The sequence below is a fragment of the Glycine max genome, chromosome 1, assembly GCF_000004515.6.
Source record: "Glycine max cultivar Williams 82 chromosome 1, Glycine_max_v4.0, whole genome shotgun sequence".
In the NCBI taxonomy this organism is placed as follows: domain Eukaryota; kingdom Viridiplantae; phylum Streptophyta; class Magnoliopsida; order Fabales; family Fabaceae; genus Glycine; species Glycine max.
In genome coordinates, this window is record NC_016088.4 from 25,286,629 (window position 1) to 25,306,023 (window position 19,395).

The 19,395-nt window shown below is 35.6% G+C and overlaps 1 protein-coding gene across 1 annotated transcript; it reads left to right on the top strand.

The window, feature by feature from the left end:
- The first annotated feature begins 9,099 nt into the window (after positions 1-9,099).
- Positions 9,100-10,924, top strand: LOC100816552 (UDP-glycosyltransferase 83A1). The gene is made up of 2 exons (XM_006573190.4): positions 9,100-9,595; positions 10,323-10,924. The coding sequence occupies exons 1-2, from the start codon at positions 9,100-9,102 to the stop codon at positions 10,922-10,924; spliced, it is 1,098 nt and encodes a 365-aa protein (XP_006573253.2).
- The last annotated feature ends 8,471 nt before the right edge of the window (positions 10,925-19,395 follow it).

The following is a 19,395-nucleotide window of genomic DNA, read 5'->3' on the forward strand; positions in this document are numbered from 1 at the left end:
CGTAGGGAAAATAATGTCGTATTGGAGAAAATATTGTTGTTCCTATGCTTCCAAATCGAGTAAGTAAGAGCAAACCACCACCACTGCCATCTTTTTCCCTGCAACCCTGCAGAAGCACCACAAATATGCTGAATAAACTGCAAGTGACAATATTAGAAACACTATTAATAATTATAGCAATCATTGTTACTGCACAATATTTTGGTCTACTTTGATGATATTATTTTTACAGGGAACTCTCCTATTTTAATTCAACAATTGATCAGTCAATTGAAATCAGTCTTGGCCCTAAAACAGCTTGACCATCTTCATTACTTTTTAGGCATTGAAGTAAAGCATCTTTCTGATGGTTCTCTACTTGTGCCTTAGAGCCAATATATTTACAATCTTCTTGCTAAATCCAATACGACTAATTCTAACGGCATCTCATGTCCTATTTTTTTTTTTGAACGGCCAAAGATAATATTATATATATGATAATAATAGTACCAGAGGTACTACAAGGAAGATATGATACAGTATCTCCTAAAAGACAAGAACATAAACAGCAAATGAAAGGCCAACAAAATGAACAGTGCCCAACCCTACAAATCGCAGACTAGGAAAAAGACAAAGAAATATTTGAAGACCATTGGTGGAAAGGAACATTGAAGTCCTTTTCCCACCCCCGCAGCCATGACCAAGTGAGAAAGATCGAGTTATCCACCAATTTGGAAATGACGAAAGGCTGATTATTAAAAATCATGTCATTTCTGAGGTTCCAAATGGATCTTGTAGCTACTATCCACCAGACCTTCCTCCTTCTATTGGAGTTCCTCGAGGCAGCCAAGGAGCAGTGCTGAAGAAAGTTCTCCATAGGATTGTTGTGCAGAGCTCTAACTTCCTTGACCCAGGAATAAAATTCCCACCACAAAGGCATTATTTTATGACAAGAGAAAAAAAGGTGGGATGCAGATTCAACTTGACTTTGGAAGAAGGGGCAGAGGTCATTTTGAAGGACAATCTGCCTCCTAATAAGGTTTTCCTTAGATGGAAGCCTATCCCAGAGAAGTCTCCAAGCAAAAGCTAGGGCTGTAGAGGGGATTTTGATTTCCCATAGCTGACGAAAGCCAGTAATAGGCTGGGAAGGTAACTAGTCAGCTTTGATACAATTATAAGCAGAGTTTGTAGAAAAAATCCCACTTGGCTCAGCTCCCCACACCCAAGAATCCCTTAAAGCTGCATTAGTGTTTATTACTGCAGTTTGGTCAATAAAAGCTGAAACACCCCCCAGTTCACTGTCAAAAAGACATCTTCTCCAAGAAAATTGCCACTCCCAACCATGTTCTCCAAAGATCCCCATGCTTGCCACTGTCTTTAATTTTTGGGATGTTACCTGATATAAATCTGGGTATTTATCTTTAAGAGCAATTCCTTCTCCCACCGAAGAGTCTTCCCAAAAAAGGATTTGATCACCACTGCCCAAATTCCAGCGAAAATGCTTATTGACAGCAGCCATGCTGCTGTGCTGAGTAACAGATCTTAAATCAGACCACCAAGAGGAAAAAATCTGCTTAGGAGGTCCCTCTTCCAAGCCTCTCCAACCCCTGTATTTTGAAGTAAGAATTCTGCTCCATAGATGATCTTGCTGCTGAAACATCAACCACTTCCACTTGATAAGGAGAGCTCTATTAAAAGCCTTGATATCTTTGACACCCAACCCTCCCTTTTCTTTAGGAGCACACACTTGATTCCAAGCAACCCAAGCTATCTTTTTTCCTTCTAAGAAGCTCCTGGCTAAGAAGACCAAGAAGAAGATGCAAGAAGCTGCACAGTCAGGAAGCGTTGATGGCGTCATCGACCCTCCATCCCCGGTCAGACGCCACGTGAAGTGGAAGATGGCCCGCACGAAGAAGACAGGGGAGATGACGACTGAGGCCGCAAAGGAAATCGCTGAGAAAATTGTAAGTCATGTTCAACTAACCATTACAATTATGTTTGAATATTTTGAGAATGCCATGTACCACTGTGTGTTTTCTGTGCAGGATTCGTTTGAGGAGCAGGCCACACAGGGATCGTTCGTCCCCCATGGACGTCAGAATGTTCTGGCCGCTGCTATTGGACATCCAGAGCACCCTGGACGTGTCCGTGCTGCTGGAGCCGGTGTCACCATCAAGCAATACTTTGGATCGGCTCCATGGACGTCCTGCAGCGCTTCCTCCCTACCTCCTGACGAATTACAGCAGCTGACCCAGCAGATCAGGGACCAGCTAGAGGAGTCCATCACAGAGAAAGTGACGAGGCAGGTCATGGCATCCTTCAGCCACCTTCAGTCACAGATGCAATCTCAGGGAGTTGCAGTGCCTCCTGAGCTTGTGGTTGGTCCTGGTCCCTCCGGTCCTCGAGTGAGCACAAAGGGGAGTTGTGTTGATCCCTCAGGAAACGATCCTGAGACCGGTGACTCTGACAGGTGCGGCTTGTACATAGAAGCAGATCTTGCATGCCTGGTTGCCATCGGGAGAGTTTATGAGGGATCCACTGTTGTTCATAACACTCCTTTGTTGCCTGGCCAAGTAAAGGTGAGTGTGGAGGAGGTTAGAGATGCAGATGCTCCAGTTCCTGTACCCACTGATGAGGTTTCCTTAGTGGGGCAGGCACTTCACACCTTTCTTGCTTGGCCGACACATCTGGTCAAGTCTTTATCACAACAGGTACTTATTGTCCTTACTATATGTTTCTTCTTTTCAAATTAGGCTATTTAACTTTGTTTCATGAACAGGTAGCTGTGTCTCCACCAAAACCACCTCCGAAGCCCGATCCGGAGGTCGATGATCCGCTTTATCTGATGACATTGACCATCCCAGAGCTTTTCTTGAGGCCTTATCAGGTTAGATGGGATGCCACCGCGTTCGGGGTCGTTAATCCAGATTTCCCCCTGTACATAAAGCACGAAGACCTCTCTGAAATCGCACACGGTGGTCAATGTCTCAGCATATCAGTGTTACAGTTGTGGATTCTGTAAGTCTTTATATAAAAGGCTTTTATTTACCCAAGTTATGGCTTTCAATTCATAAATATTTAACTTTGACTTAACATAAACAGGCATCTCACTGAAACATGTATGCGAGCGGGGAATTATGATATCTATGGATTCCTCGAGCCTCAGTCCATTCAAAGGTCTGGGCAATCGCAGTTTGAATCTGAAAGTTACATAAAGAGTTGGATGCAGAGTTCACAACGCGATGTGTATCTTGGAGCCTACCTAAATGGGTAAGTCACAAAATAACAAAATTTAATTAATGTTTACTAATGTACTAACCCATTCTAGGTTCCACTGCAGCGGACACTAGCAGATGGTGGTCATTCTGCCCAAGGAACACTTAGTTGTCTGGTTTTGTTCATTGCATAACAGGCCAGACAACTACCTTAAGGGGATTATTAATAGGTTAGTGTTGTTTTCAATACATTTGCATTGTAATACCTCAACGTACAAAACCAGTTTTTAATTGTTACTCATATGGAACAGTGCTATCAAGGGTCTTGATGATGCTCCACAGCCTAAATCAAAGGCTCCTGCTAGGTGGATTGTCGTCAAGGTACGTCATTTGCATAAAACTTCTACTTATATATATTTCTTTATGTGTCTGTACACTAGTTGTTTAATTAATATCCAAATTTCATTATGTATTTAGTGTAATAGACAAAAAGGAACTACTGAGTGCGGCTAATATGTCATGCACTGGATGTCCACCATCATTTTAGGAACTTTTACAAATAATTGGGAAGCGGTAAGTTTATTTCAAAGAAAATCGATTTATTTATAATTTGTATTACATTATTAACTTAATATGATTTATTTAATCATGCAGTATTTTAACGACCCTAGACCATTGGAGCCTGAGAGATTAAAAGCATTGCGGATCCAGTGGGCACAGTTTTATCTCCGAATTAGAGATCAGACCTAGGATTTAGGGACATTTTTTAACATTTTTTACATTTTTTACATTTTCTATGTAACATGAACATTCAATTCATTTGTTGATAGTTCTTTATAATATATAAATCAATTATTTGATGTTTATTATCATTAAAACTGCTTGAAAGCAGAATAAAATGTTTATTTGCTGTGAATTGGGCCTTCTGAAATTGCATTTGACAGGTACAATTTTGGGTTTACTGTAAAAACAGAAAGTATATATATAAAAAAATATTTGAAAACAACATCGGTTATTAACAAAAACCGATGTTAATATCATAACCAACATCGGTTATAATAGAAAACCGATGTTAACGTTTGTATATTAACATCGGTTTTTTGTGTATAACCGATGTCAGCGTTTGTAATTTAACATCGGTTATCTGTAGAAAACCGATGTTAACTAGTGTACATTAACATCGGTTAATTATCAATAACCGATGTGAATATTTGAATATTAACATCGGTTATTAATAATTAACCGATGTTATACACAAAGAACTACACCAAATAAGTGTATGCATCATCAACGTTGACATCGGTTTTCTAGCAAAACCGATGTTAAGGGCATATATTAACATCGGTTTTTCTAGAAAATCGATGTTAAACTAACATATTTACATCAGTTTTACTGGAAAACCGATGTCAACGTTCATCATGCATACACTTTTTTTGCTGTTGTTCATTATGTTTAACATTGGGTATTTGGAGAACCGATGTTGTCATATGTATGTTAACATCGGTTCTCCAAAACCGATGTTAACATTCATACATTCAACATCGTCACTTTCAACATCGGTTTTAGAACCGATGTAGAATGTTCTAAATAACCGATGTTGAAAGTGTATTTTCTAGTAGTGTATAACAAACTAATTAATAAATTGTTTTTCTTCTTACGAATCAAGGTGATCCATACGTTGATCCGTAAAACACTTACGGATCAACTTGATCCGTATGTTTTACGGATCAACGTATGGATCACCTTGATCCGTAAGAAGAAAAACAAGCAGGGATAATTTTGCCATTTAATAGCTTTGCTGGGTGCACCAGCAATAATGCTGGGTGCACCTAGCAACACTCTTTCTCTTTTCAAACTTGTTGGGCCGCTTACCATATTTTCTAAACAAGGGTGTTTTTTTTTTCTTTGGGGTTCAAACAAGGGTGTGTTTTTACTTTTTAACTTTATCTCTTAACTACTATTATCAACTATATCTATGGTTAATATAATAAACAATAAAATAAATAATAATAATAATATAAAAAATATTCAAAGCATAACATATAATAGCAATAAAAAGTAACTAATAATAGTAAATTAAAAAACTAAATAATATTTTTAATGAGTTTAAGCTTATTTTTAAGTATTTGATTGTATTAGTGTTTTTTAATCATATTTTTACTATGTTAAGACTTATGACGCTTCTAAGTATAGTTGAATTATTTAGTGTTATTTTTTTTTTGTTTAATATTACTTAGTGTATTATATTAACAAAATTTTAAAATATTATCTTATTAAAATTGATTTGACCAAGGTTTAATTACGGTTGTATCATTGAATCTTGAATTAGTGCTTTTATCAGTTTAATGATCAGTTCGGTTTTAAAATTTTTGGGAGATACTACTTTATTCTAAAATGAATAATCCAATAAAAGATGATTAGTTGAGTATAAATAAAAAGTTTAAAATAAGTCTGATGAAACCAAAAAAATTGGGCTTCTTTGGACCCTTTGGCCTCGGAGGAATGATAAAATATGGTATGGTGTCATGCATGCTTCAATCTCACCTATCAATACAGTTGGCTCGAAGGATAAATTCACAGCAACATGGCCATTCTGACCAAAGACAGTCTCGTGAACAAAGGCAGTCTCGTGATGTCTGGCTTTGGTATGTGCATATTCTGAAACAGCTAAATATGTGTTGTTCATCATCATGGAAGTCCTCCACCACATGTGAGGCAGAAGCGGATGCTGTTTTGGAAGCTTTATCATGGATTGGCCAGCTCAACATGCAACATGTTACTATAGAGCTTGATTGTAAAATTGTTGTTGACTCTCTAGATATTATTCACCCATGTAAGCAACTGCTATCCCTTCGATTTTTACCAATAAAAAAAAATCTGCCATCCCTTCTCTCAAACGTCACAGTTCATTTTACACAGCAACAAACTAATCGTATTGGTCATCACTTGCAAGAGTATCGGGATTATATGCTTATCACCCTACTTTTAATTATGCCATGAAAGTCTTATTTTAGATAAAACTAGTTCGGGGCCGTGCATACGCACGGTCGTGGGTTTTTTTTATTTATTTTTTATTTGGTTGTTTAAATTTAAAAAAATAGTGGTTACACATAAAAACAAAAAATAAATAAATGAATAAAACTGGAAAATAATTGAAAAAGAAAAAGAAATCCGGGAGAGAAAGTTGAGGTCTACTTTTTTTTAGAACAAGATGAATTAATCCTGTTATTTGAGTGTAGCTCTGAAAATGTAAAGGAATAGTGTAGGAAATACTATTGATGTAATTGAATTATTGAGCTGAATTATTAGTGATAATATAATATTATGGTAATACTGAATCATCTTTCTAACTACATCAATGTAACCATATTTAGTAGCAATACAAAGGGGCCAAAAGTTTAATATACTAATTGAACAACACTTTTCCATAAGTGTTACCACATCAATTCAAATCATCACTACTAATTAATCAAATTTTATGGTATTGTGCTTGAGGTATTGAGCCGGACTTTAACAACACGAGTTCTATTGTCATTACAAGTGATGCCTACCCAAGATGTACAGACTGAGGTGGATGGATTCCACATAAGGTTTTGGCGGTGCAAGAGAGCATTAGCAAAATCAAGAAGGGCTTGCTTATCAGAACTTAGATCAGCAATAGCCAGAGGAAAGAGAATAATTGTGACAAAAAGAAAAGATGCCACTGAAGTAGAATGGAACTTCATGGAGAGTTGTTTGCCGAAAGGAATAAGATAAATTACAGTTAGGATCAAGCAGAATGAAGAAACAATATATAATAAACTCGGGTAGTAGAATTCTAATGACAACATTTGAGAAAATAACAATTGAAATAGAACCATTCATGATTAATAAAAAGGAAGCATCCTAATTGAGAAACATATAGCCAATTGCAAGCCCCAGGTAAACTTTTGATGTCTCCTTTTGCTTACTTGTAAGATCTTCACCAGCTAAGAAATATACTACACTAGCACACCATTAAATATAGATTAAAAGAAAACTTATTTTCAAGAGTTTATCACATTGAATCTTTATGTATCTTCTCTACAATATTAAATCCTGCAAAATAGAAGAAGCATACTTAACTAAACAATTAAATCTTTATGTATCTTCTCTAAACAATTAAATCCCGTAAAATAGAACAAAAGCAACTTAAGTTCAGCAACTTGGATGTTATTTACAACAGTCACAATCCAAAAAAAAAGGAAATAGAAAAGTTCTATTAAGAGGAACAAAATTACTTGCATCATTTGAATATTTTTCAATAAGGGGAGAGGAAAACATATCAAATGACAACTATTCAAAAATGTGCTCAATACTTTAAGCATGTCCATTCCTAAATTATAAAGCAAATACAAAGAACATACAATTTGTTAAGAAAGCTTTGGCAAGAAAGGACATGGACAATCTCATATCAGAATAAACTTGACTCATATCGCACACTTCCAGCTTGTGCTTGTGGTATTGTGCCAAATTTCAGTAACATTTATGATACTGACCATCTCATGGATTTTCCTCAGGGCTTAAATGATTCATATGCTTCTATCAGAAGTCAAATTCTCCTCATGGATCCTCTTCCCTCCATGGCCACTTCATTATCAGATTCTCGATCCTTTCCCTTAGATCAATCGACCATGACTGTTCGGCAGTCAAATCCATCTCGAGGTGCCAAATCTGAGCCTCAATATCATTGTTCCATTTGCAATGTTGATTGTCACTCCTACAGTTGCTGTTACTCAAAAATAGGATATCCTTCTTGGTGGAAACATAATCTTGGCTATAACAAATCTCATAATGGTCCTTCAACCCCTAATGATCGCGACTCAGGATCTCACTCCATGCAGGCTCATTCCATTGTTGTTGTTATTGCCTCATCTTCGGACTCTGCTCCTAAGAATAATTTGATTCCATCTCAGACTCAACATTGGTAATGAACAACCTGTTGCAGATTTTGCAGGTACTTTTTGCTGTTTTATCTCTTTTAAAACTTATTCTATTATTTGGATTTTAGATTCAGGTGCTACAAATCATATGGTATTTGATCTGTCTCTACATCTGTTAAATTACCTGATAACCAATTTGTTTCAGTTCATCATGTTGGTTCTGTTTATTTAAAATCAGGTCTTTTAAGTGTTGTCTATGTTCCTTCTTTTCACTTTAATATTTGCAAGCTTTCCAAAGACACTAACTCTTGGATTAATTTGAGACTCCGAGGAAGAAGAGAGAAGCTTCACTCCCTCCCTTGAAAGTTGCTGAGAGGAGGTGTCAGAAGAAGACGTTCATGGACTCGTCCAAATCAGCGATCTCTGCAGAGCCCTCCATGGAGAAACTGCAAAGAAAAGAAAGGGAAGGAAATCGAACCTGATTCTGAAACGGTGGAGTGTTGCGTGGGAGGGTGAAGTAGTAAGTGGAGAAAGTCACGTGTAAGTGGGTAAACAGGAGTATTTTGGACTTCTCATCGACTTATTATTTTATTAGATAGATGATATAAGTTTTCTTTCTTAAGAAAATATATATGAAGTAGGCCAATATATATATGTATCTACAATATATAAATTTCAAAACCATTAAAGAAAAGCATGCACATAATTACATAATTAATTTATTTGATATAATTTTAAGATGTTTCAGAACTTATCATATTAATAAAATCAACATTATATTAATAGTAAAAAATATATTTCATGAATAACAATTTTTTAAATAAATATCAATAATTTCATCTATTATATTCTCATATAACTTATATATATATAAAACTATTTTTTATTTACAAATAAAAATCTATTTTTTATTTTATTTTATTTTATGCATTGTATGAGTTATTTTAAGTTCTACATATTATATAATTAAATGGTGTCAGAATCCATAGAAATCCAAATACAACATGGGCATTCCAACTGTGCTAGCTTTACCTTATCCAGCACAAGGTCATGTCAATCCCCTGATGACTCTCTCACAGAAGTTGGTTGAGCATGGATGCAAAGTCTTTTTTGTGAACACAGACTTCGACCACAAGCGAGTGGTGAGTTCCATGGTGGAGCAACAAGATCATAGCCTTGACGAATCACTACTGAAGTTGGTCTCAATCCCTGATGGTTTAGGACCTGATGATGATAGAAACGATTTGAGCAAGTTATGTGATTCTTTGCTGAACAACATGCCTGCTATGCTTGAGAAGCTCATGATAGAGGATATTCACTTCAAAGGTGACAATAGAATCAGCCTTATTGTTGCGGATGTGTGCATGGGATGGGCGTTGGATGTTGGGAGTAAATTGGGAATCAAAGGAGCCCTGTTGTGCCCTTCATCAGCAGCTTTTTTTGCCCTGCTGTACAACGTCCCTAGGCTTATTGATGATGGGATCATAGATTCTGATGGTGGTAAGAGTATCATACTTTACTATATGTACACTTGTTTGACTCTATTTACTCTTTATAACTCCTCAGAGTGTAAAATTTACTACTTCGATTCTTATTTATAAGATATAATTATCTAATTTATCATGATAAGACACAATTATCTAATTCATCATGATGAAAGTGATTAATTTGTACAAAACTACCATTGGAATTAATTCTCTTCTATCACTTCTAAATGTTTATCAATACAACTCTCTTCTTTTAATTAGGGATAATTTAATTCTGTAAAGGATATTATTGACTGATTCTTATAAAATAGAAGAAACACTATTTTTTATTTGAATCTTATAAATAGGAATAGGTAGTACGAACCAATTGATTCTTAGTAACAAATAAAATAAAAGTCATTTAATAGTGTGCTTTTTGATTGGTTGATAATGTTGGAAGATTGTCTTAATTGTGATCACCTTTTGTTGTGGTCTCTTTGGAGGCTGCTGGAATTGGGGCCACTAGAGTGGTGGTTTAGTTTTACATCTACTAAAAATATGACCAAAATAAAATATATAAGTGAGTGTCAACTCCTATTTTAGAAGCAGATTTTGAATATTGAATTAAATATTAATCCAAATTTTAAGAGATAATGTAAGTTTTTGTTTTTACACTGACACCATACATATCATTAAACTCCAATAAATAACCATAAATTTGTTGTATATTAGTATTTATTTTGTATTGTTTGCAATTGCAGGATTAAGAATAACTACTCAAAGGACAATTCAGATATCACAAGGTATGCCTGAGATGGACCCGAGAGAGCTTTCTTGGTTGAATATGGGTAACACCATAAATGGTAAGATAGTACTCAATTATCTGATGCAGTATACACAGAGATTGAATATGACAGAATGGTGGCTTTGCAACACCACATATGAACTTGAACATGCGCCATTATCATCTATTCCTAAGCTTGTACCAATTGGTCCATTGCTGAGAAGTTATGGTGATACAATTGCAACTGCAAAAACAATCGGACAATATTGGGAAGAAGATCTATCCTGCATGAGTTGGCTTGATCAACAACCTCATGGTTCTGTCTTGTATGTTGCCTTTGGTAGTTTCACTCATTTTGACCAAAACCAATTCAATGAACTAGCTCTTGGACTTGACCTCACCAATAGACCTTTTCTTTGGGTTGTGCATCAAGACAATAAGAGGGTATACCCTAATGAATTCTTGGCGTGTAAAGGTAAGATTGTGAGTTGGGCTCCTCAACAAAAGGTGCTAAGCCACCCTGCTATAGCATGTTTTGTCACCCATTGTGGTTGGGGACATGCTACGTGCACCCAGTAATATCGTTGGTGCACCCAGCAAATAGTGAATGGGCGAAATTGTCCTTATGCAATCCCGTCTTCCGGAAGAACCTTCTTCCGAAACTCGTTCCGGAAGACGTCCTTCCGGAACATGTTCCGGAAGACGTCCTTCCGGAATAACTTTCAGAAGAAGGTTCTTCCGAAAAAAGAAGGTGGGCTTCCGAAAGAAGTTTCGGAATGACGTTTTCCGGAACATGTTTCGGAAGAAGGTTCTTCCAGAAGAAGTTGTTCTTCCGGAAGAACCTTCTTCCGGAAGTTGTCTTTTAAATGATTTTTTTTAAAATTAAATTTTTTTCTAATAAATCAATTACGTTATAAAATAAATAATATTATTATACATAAATTATTAGTATACATAATTATGACTAATATTTGTAATTCATATTTTACGTGCATGTAAATTTGAATAATAAATTATGTGACAATTGAGTATAATTTGAATCATACAAATTACTTAATTCGTATATTTTTTAAAAAATATAAAATATTTACTATGATAACATTTTATTTGTATTACAAAACTTAATATATAATAAATAAATAATTTTAATTTTATAACAACGTGAAGTAAAAATAGATTTCATTTTATAATAATAAGCAGAAATAAAATAATATTTAATGCATAATTAATGACGATTTTGTCCCTGTGTTGTTTTCTTTAAATTTACTGCGCTGCTAAAGGTTGTAAATATTGGTTGTCCCGGTGTTCTTCGTATTTTTTTTCCGTAAAAAGCTTTTGAAGTTTTGGTGGTCCCTTTTGTGTGTTTGAAGTAGCTGTTCAGTAAAGGTTAAATATTGGTGGTACGCATTTCGTCGTTGTTGTTCCTATTTCGTCGGAGGTACGTATTTATTGGTTTTTTCTGCATTTTCGTGTTTAGATTTGGTAGAGAAGGTGAACAGTAAAATGGTAAAAACTTTTTCCAGAAGAACTATGAACTACCGGAAGAAGTTGTTCCGGAAAAAGAACTATGAACTTCCGGAACAACTTCTTTCGGAAGAAGTGCTTCCGGAATGTTAATTTTTTTGGAATTCTGTTTTAAAATTAGTGAAAAAATTTATATATATATATATATATGAATATTATAATTTATAATATTTGTATTTGAAATTTTTGAAATTGTGGATAATTAGTTTAATTAGGTATAATGATTTTGGTATAATATTAAATGATTTAGGTAAAATAATTGTATTTTGTTGTAGTAGAAAAATGTTTTATTAGTTGTTAATTATAGTGTTAAGTTTAGTTTAAGTAAATAATGTAGTTATAAATTTTGAATTAGTTGTTAATATGTTTGTTAGTTAATATGTAGTCAATTTTTGGATGCGGTTATATGATAATTTGATGCATAATTTAATAATATGTCGTTAAGATGAACAAAGATCAATGGACGTATGACTATACGATGTCACAAGAAGTTCATATGGATTATGATTATGATAATGAAGAAGAATGTGATGTGAATGAACCACATGTTGATTGTTCGAATGCTGTTAATACGTCTCAGGTAATCATGTTGATTAGTTTGAGTCATTTGGTTGAATTGATGTTTTGCATAAAAATTAATGTGTTGGGGTTGCGTTGTAGGTATTTGGTACTCGAGATGATGTTTTGCAGTGTGTGACACTCTTTACCCCTCATATATGTATATATTAATAAAGGAATAAAAATTCAGATATTAATTAAAAGTATTTTTAATACATTTTTAAATACGAGCCTTTCAAATGGGTAAAAGGCTCACATTCACTTTCTTCTACATCATATTCAAACTTGTCCAAATAAATAATAAAGTCATCTCGGCTCAAAGAAGGACATCTAAGTTTCATACAATTAATATAGAACCTATATCCTAATGTCACATCCTATCAGAGCGTGGTGTTCCCGTGTCCTCTAGCATGAGGTTCTTCATAGTCATCCACCTATTCATCTGCTCCCCCGAACACAAAGTTCAAGATCATCACAGGATCCAAACACAAACAACAAGCCGAGAGTGAGTTATCACATTTCTAACTACTAGAGAGAAACAACACAACATATAGTAGTCAAATATAATTTACTTAGCATATCTCACACTATTTCATCACTTTGTCATTCATCAATCACACTTTTCAATCATCAATCACAATACACAGGAATCACACACTCCGATCAAGACATAATAACACATCAATTTCATAATAAACAATTAGCAAGCGTATGCAACAGTTATGCTAAGACTCAAGCCTATATGCAATGTGGTACCATATCAATGAAAAACCTCGTCGGGCACCTAGGGGTACATGACAAGACAAACCACACAATAGTAAGTCAAGTCTCTCTCACTTGGTAATATCATAGGGAGACTAGTCAAGGTCACAGTGTTTTGCGAGAATGCTCCAACCATATGGGATCAACATAGGCTTAAAGGAGCACTCAAATCGTGTAACCCCCAAGGCCTACACTCCGAAGAGTCTGTCAGGGCCTCTCCCTCCTTATTCAGGTCCAACCCAGAAAATATTTTAGCACACAAACTCTATCTATGAACTGTACAAAACACACGACTCCTCAATTGTTCTCAAAATAATTTTAACTCGTCACCCTTTAAGGGTCTTATCATTAACTCGTCGCCCTTAAAGGGACTTAACATTAACTCGTCGCCCAAAAAGGGACTTAGCATCAACTCGTCGCCCTAAAATGGACTTAGCATCAACTCGTCGCCGTAAAAGGGACTTAGCATTAACTCGTCGCCCTTGAAGGGACTTATGATCGTGTGATTGTACAATTCATAGTTCACAACTCAATGCATATATATATCTCAATCATATACATACTCAATTTATCACATACACTTAATCTCAATCACAATGGTATAATATCAATTTAACATGTTATCACACCTTATGAATCATATACACTTTACCTATGAACTATGCAATACACACATTTACTCAATTGTTTTTAAAATCATTTTAACTCGTCGGATTCCCACAGTGGATCCCATCACAATACTCGTCGCCCTTAAAGGGTCTTACAATTGTGTGATTGCACAGTTCATAGTTCACAACTCAATACACACATCTCATCTCAATACACATGTATTTCATCATCCGTCACATGTTCAATTTATCACATACTCACAGTTTGAATCATCATTTCATAACCTCAACATAACAATTTATACAAAAGATTTTATCACAACATGGGATGTAAAACCTCTGAAATAGTTTCGCACAATTGTATCAAAATCATGGGTCAGATACAAAGACATCAAAAGCACTCAAGTTTATCAATCAATTCTCATCAGGACATCAATTGGTACATAGAACACAATAATATTGTATTTATAATCATAAAGAAAAATTATAATTCAATAAACATTCCAAAATAAATCCAAATTTAGTTCTCTAAGGATCCTTACACATGTTCATTCTAACACCCAATTGCGATAAACTCATCCTTTACCTCTTAGCGAACTCACATGTCTTCAGCTAGTGATAATAACATCTCTAGCAGTTCCCTGAGATTCCTTCAGTTATTCCTCCGACCACTCCAATAGAATTCCCAAACGTCAGAGAGACAGAGAAGAGATTGAAACCTCCACTTGTACTGTCTTCATTCGATTCCTTCTTCTCCCTCCACGAATATTATCTCAAAAATCACAACGGTGGAAGTGCGCGCAATTAAATTTCGAACAACATATCCAAATTTAATGAAAATTCAACGGTTAACGAAACCGGGATTGTAGTTTTACGGAGACAGTTTTGGGTTTCTGCGGGAAAATAAAAGGCTACAATGCGAAAGGTTTTCCTCTAATCTCAGACATAATATTGAAATTCCCAACGGTGAGAATTCTCGGAATTGGGTTTCGAACGTGGTGCTTAAATTTCACGACGATCCAATGGTGAATGAGCCCGAGATTGTCGTTTTTCTAAGACAGGTTTGGTGGGCTGCGGGAAAAAGAAAGGGTTTTGAGAGGAGAAGGGGAAAAACGAAAATGAGGCCAAAATGAGACACCTAACTTAACATAACTATTTATACCTAGGGTACTCAGCCTATTATTTGATCTATATTTATTTATTTATTTATTTTATAAAAACAAACTCTATTTTATTTTCTATCAAACAAATAAATGAAATACCCTTTTTATTTTCTCTCAAATCATTATTTTAATTAATAATTATATCTCCTTATTTATTTATAAAATCTCATCATTTTTCTAAAATTTTATTTATTTATAAATAACAATCCTTTGTAATCTAGATTACAAAAATTGGGGTGTTACACAGTGGGCTCGAACAGTTGCCCATGAAAACAGATTTGTTGCAGTGATTATGAGGTCTGACACATATACCGATAGTAGAGGAAGAAGTTCATTTGTCTTAATTGGGTGTGAAAGGAGTGGTATGTAAAGTGTATGAATAAAGAATTCATTAAAAGAGACACTGGGAGTAGGAAATGTGGTTGTCCCTTCAGGCTTCGTGGGAAACCAGTGCATGGAGGGGAAGGTTGGATGGTGAAGTTGATCTGTGGGATTCACAATCATGAATTGGCCAAGTCCTTAGTTGGACATTAATACGCTGGGCGATTGACTAAGGATGAAAAGAAAATTATTACTGATATGACAAAGTCGATGGTGAAACCAAAAAACATCTTGCTAACGTTGAAGGAACACAATGTCAATAGTTGCACCACAATCAAGCAAATTTACAATGCAAGAAGTGCATATCGTTCTTCAATAAGAGGAGCTAATACCGAAATGCAACATCTGTGAAGCTTCTCAAACGTGATCAATACATTCATTGGCATAGATTGAAGGATCAAGTTGTGGTGCGTGATCTGTTTTGGTGTCACAATGTCAATAGTTGCACCACAATCAAGCAAATTTACAATGCAAGAAGTGCATATCGTTCTTCAAGAATTGTGAAGCTTCTCAAACGTGATCAATACATTCATTGACATAGATTGAAGGATGAAGTTGTGGTGCGTGATCTGTTTTGGTGTCACAATGTCAATAGTTGCACCACAATCAAGCAAATTTACAATGCAAGAAGTGCATATCATTCTTCAATAAGAGGAGCTAATACCGAAATGCAACATCTGTGAAGCTTCTCAAACGTGATCAATACATTCATTGGCATAGATTGAAGGATGAAGTTGTGGTGCGTGATCTGTTTTGGTGTCACCCAGATGCAGTAAAGTTATGCAATGCATGTCATTTGGTGTTTTTTTATAGATAGTACCTACAAAACAAACAGGTACAGATTCCCACTACTTGACTTTGTTGGGGTGACACCAACGGCGATGACATTCTCTACTGGGTTTGCATATCTGGAGGCTGAGCGTGTTAATAATATTGTATGGGCTTTGGAACAATTTCGAGGTCTATTTTTAAGAAACGATCGCCTCCCTGTTGTTATTGTCACTGACAGAGACCTAGCACTGATGAATGCAGTGAAAACTGTGTTCCCGGAGTGTACAAATTTGTTGTGCAGGTTTCATATCGATAAGAATGTGAAGGCAAAGTGCAAATCTTTAATCGGTCAAAAAAATGTTTGGGACTATGTAATGGATAATTGGGGTACTTTGGTTGATTGTCCATTCGAACACCAATTCGTTGAGTCCCTTTAGAAGTTTCAAATTGCTTGTTCGCCTTGGCCGATGTTCATTGACTATGTTAACGACACAGGGATATTATCCCCCACAAGGAAAAATTAATTATAGCATGGACGAATAAGGTCATGCACCTAGGCAACACAACAACAAACATGTATTAAGAACTTATTTTTTTGTTAGTAAGGATTATTAATAAATGGCATTTAATTGTTGTATATTTTTCCTGTTTGTTGTGTATTTTAAATGTAGGGTTGAATCAGCTCATTGGGCTCTAAAAAGAGTATTACAAAATAGCCTTGGAGACCTGTGTAGTGTTTGGGATGCCATGAACAACATGATCACGCTGCAACACGTTGAAATTAAAGCATCCTTTGAAACCAGTACGCATGTGGTTGGACATGTATTTAAAAAAACCTTATACAAGGGACGCTTTAAATGAGATTGCTTCTGAGGTTGAGCGTCTATGTTATCTTGACAACAATCCCTCTTCTTGTGGTTGTGTGATGAGAAGCATGCACGGTCTTCCCTGTGCATGTGAGCTTTCTAGGTATACTGCTGGCAGCATCCCAGTGGAGTCAGTCCATATTTTCTGGAGGAGACTTTGCTTTTCAGACCAAGGGTTATGTGAGGCCGAAGTCAGCTTCAAGGAAGAGATTGAGACCATACCTAAAAGGTTTGAGGAACTTGATGTGTGTGGCAAAGTAACTCTGAAGAGTAAACTTCGAGATATTGCATACCCTGATCATAACTCTATGTGCCCTCCTCCGTCAAAGGTCAACACTAAAGGTGCACCGAAGGAAGCGTTCGAAATGAGAGAACGACGATTACATTTGTCGTGGACACATTCTGAATGGTATGTCTGACTCTCTCTTTGATATTTATCAAAATGTTGAGTCTGCTAAGGAATTATGGGACTCTCTTGAATCCAAGTATATGGCAGAAGATGCCTCAAGTAACAAATTCTTAGTTAGTAATTTCTTTAATTATAAAATGATTGATTCGAGGCCTGTTATGGAACAATATAATGAACTGCTGCGGATTTTGGGTCAGTTTACTCAACATGATTTGAAAATGGATGAATCCATTGCAGTTTCATCTATAATTGATAAACTGCCTTCTTCTTGGAAAGACTTCAAGCATACCTTGAAACATAAGAAGGAAGAGTTGACTCTTGTTCAACTCGGTAGTCATTTCATGATTGAGGAGTCGCTGAGGGCTCAGGAAATTGACAAAGTCAATGATAAAAACGTAGCAGGTTCCTCTTTCGTTAATATGGTAGAGGAAAGTGGAACAGTTAAGCAAAATTACAATGCTAAAGGTAACAAACGAAAATTTCAAGGAAATAAGAACAAAGGTCCAAACAAATAGACAAAATTGTCATGTTGGAAGTGTGGGAAACTTGGTCATTTAAAGAGGGATTGCCGGGTGTTCAAAGGAAAGAACAAGGCTGGTCCAAGTGGGTCTAATGATCCTGAAAAGCAACAAGGTCAGATTGTAGTGAATAATTTTAATTCGAATACATATTCAAATTATGTATCACTAATATCTGATGCATTCTATGTGCAGGATGATGACGTTGTTTGGTGGTTTGATTCGGGAGCAACAAGCCATGTGTGCAAAGATCGTCGTTGGTTCAAGGAATTTAGACCAATTGATGATGGCTCTATTGTGAAGATGGGCAATGTTGCAACTGAACCAATCCTAGGATTAGGTTGTGTGAATTTAGTTTTTACTTCCGGAAAAAGTTTGTATTTGGATAATGTCTTATTTGTACCTGGTATTCGTAAGAACTTATTGTCTGGTATGGTTTTAAATAATTGTGGTTTCAAGCAAGTACTTGAAAGTGACAAGTACATCTTGTCAAGACATGGTTTGTTTGTTGGATTTGGTAATCGTTGTAATGGAATGTTTAAATTAAACATTGATGTTCTTTTTGTTCATGAATCTGTTTGTATGGCCTCGTGTAGTTCTATAACTAATATGACAAAATCAGAAATTTGGCATGCTAGATTAGAACATATTCATTACAAAAGATTAAAAGATATGTCAAAAACAAGTATGATTCCTCCTTTTGATATGAACATTGAAAAATGCAAAACTTGCATGTTGACCAAGATCACTAGGAAACCTTTTAAGGATGTTAAAAGTGAGACTAAAGTCTCAAACCTTATTCATAGTGATTTGTGTGATTTGCATGCTACTCCATCATTAGGTCATAAAAAATATCTTGTTACTTTTATTGATGATGCATCAAGGTATTGTTATGTATATTTATTAAATACAAAAGATGAAGCTCTTGATAAATTTAAAATTTATAAGAAAGAGGTAGAACTTCATCAAAATGGGCTAATCAAAACTCTTCGTACGGATAGGGGAGGTGAATATTATGATCCGGTTTATTTTCAATATACTGGAATAATACATCAAACTACAACTCCCTATACACCACAACAGAATGGTGTAACCGAAAGGAAGAATAGAACCTTGAAAGAAATGGTGAATTCCATGTTATCCTATTCGGGTTTAAGTGAAAGATTTTGGGGTGAGGCTATGTTGACAGCCTGTTACTTGTTGAACCGAATTCCTAACAAAAGGAATAAGGTTACCCCATATGAACTTTGGCTAAGGCATATAGTCAATTATATAATGGGAAGTCTAGACACTTGGGTGTTAGACACAACATGATTCGGGAGTTAATCATGCATGGTGTGATATCAGTGGAGTTTGTGAGAACTCAGCATAATTTGGCCGATCATTTAACCAAAGGGTTAAGTAGAGATCTCGTGAAAAGGTCGGCTGTGGGATTAGGATTAAAGTCCATCTGAAATCTCTTATGTTAAGATACCCAATTCCCATCTAAT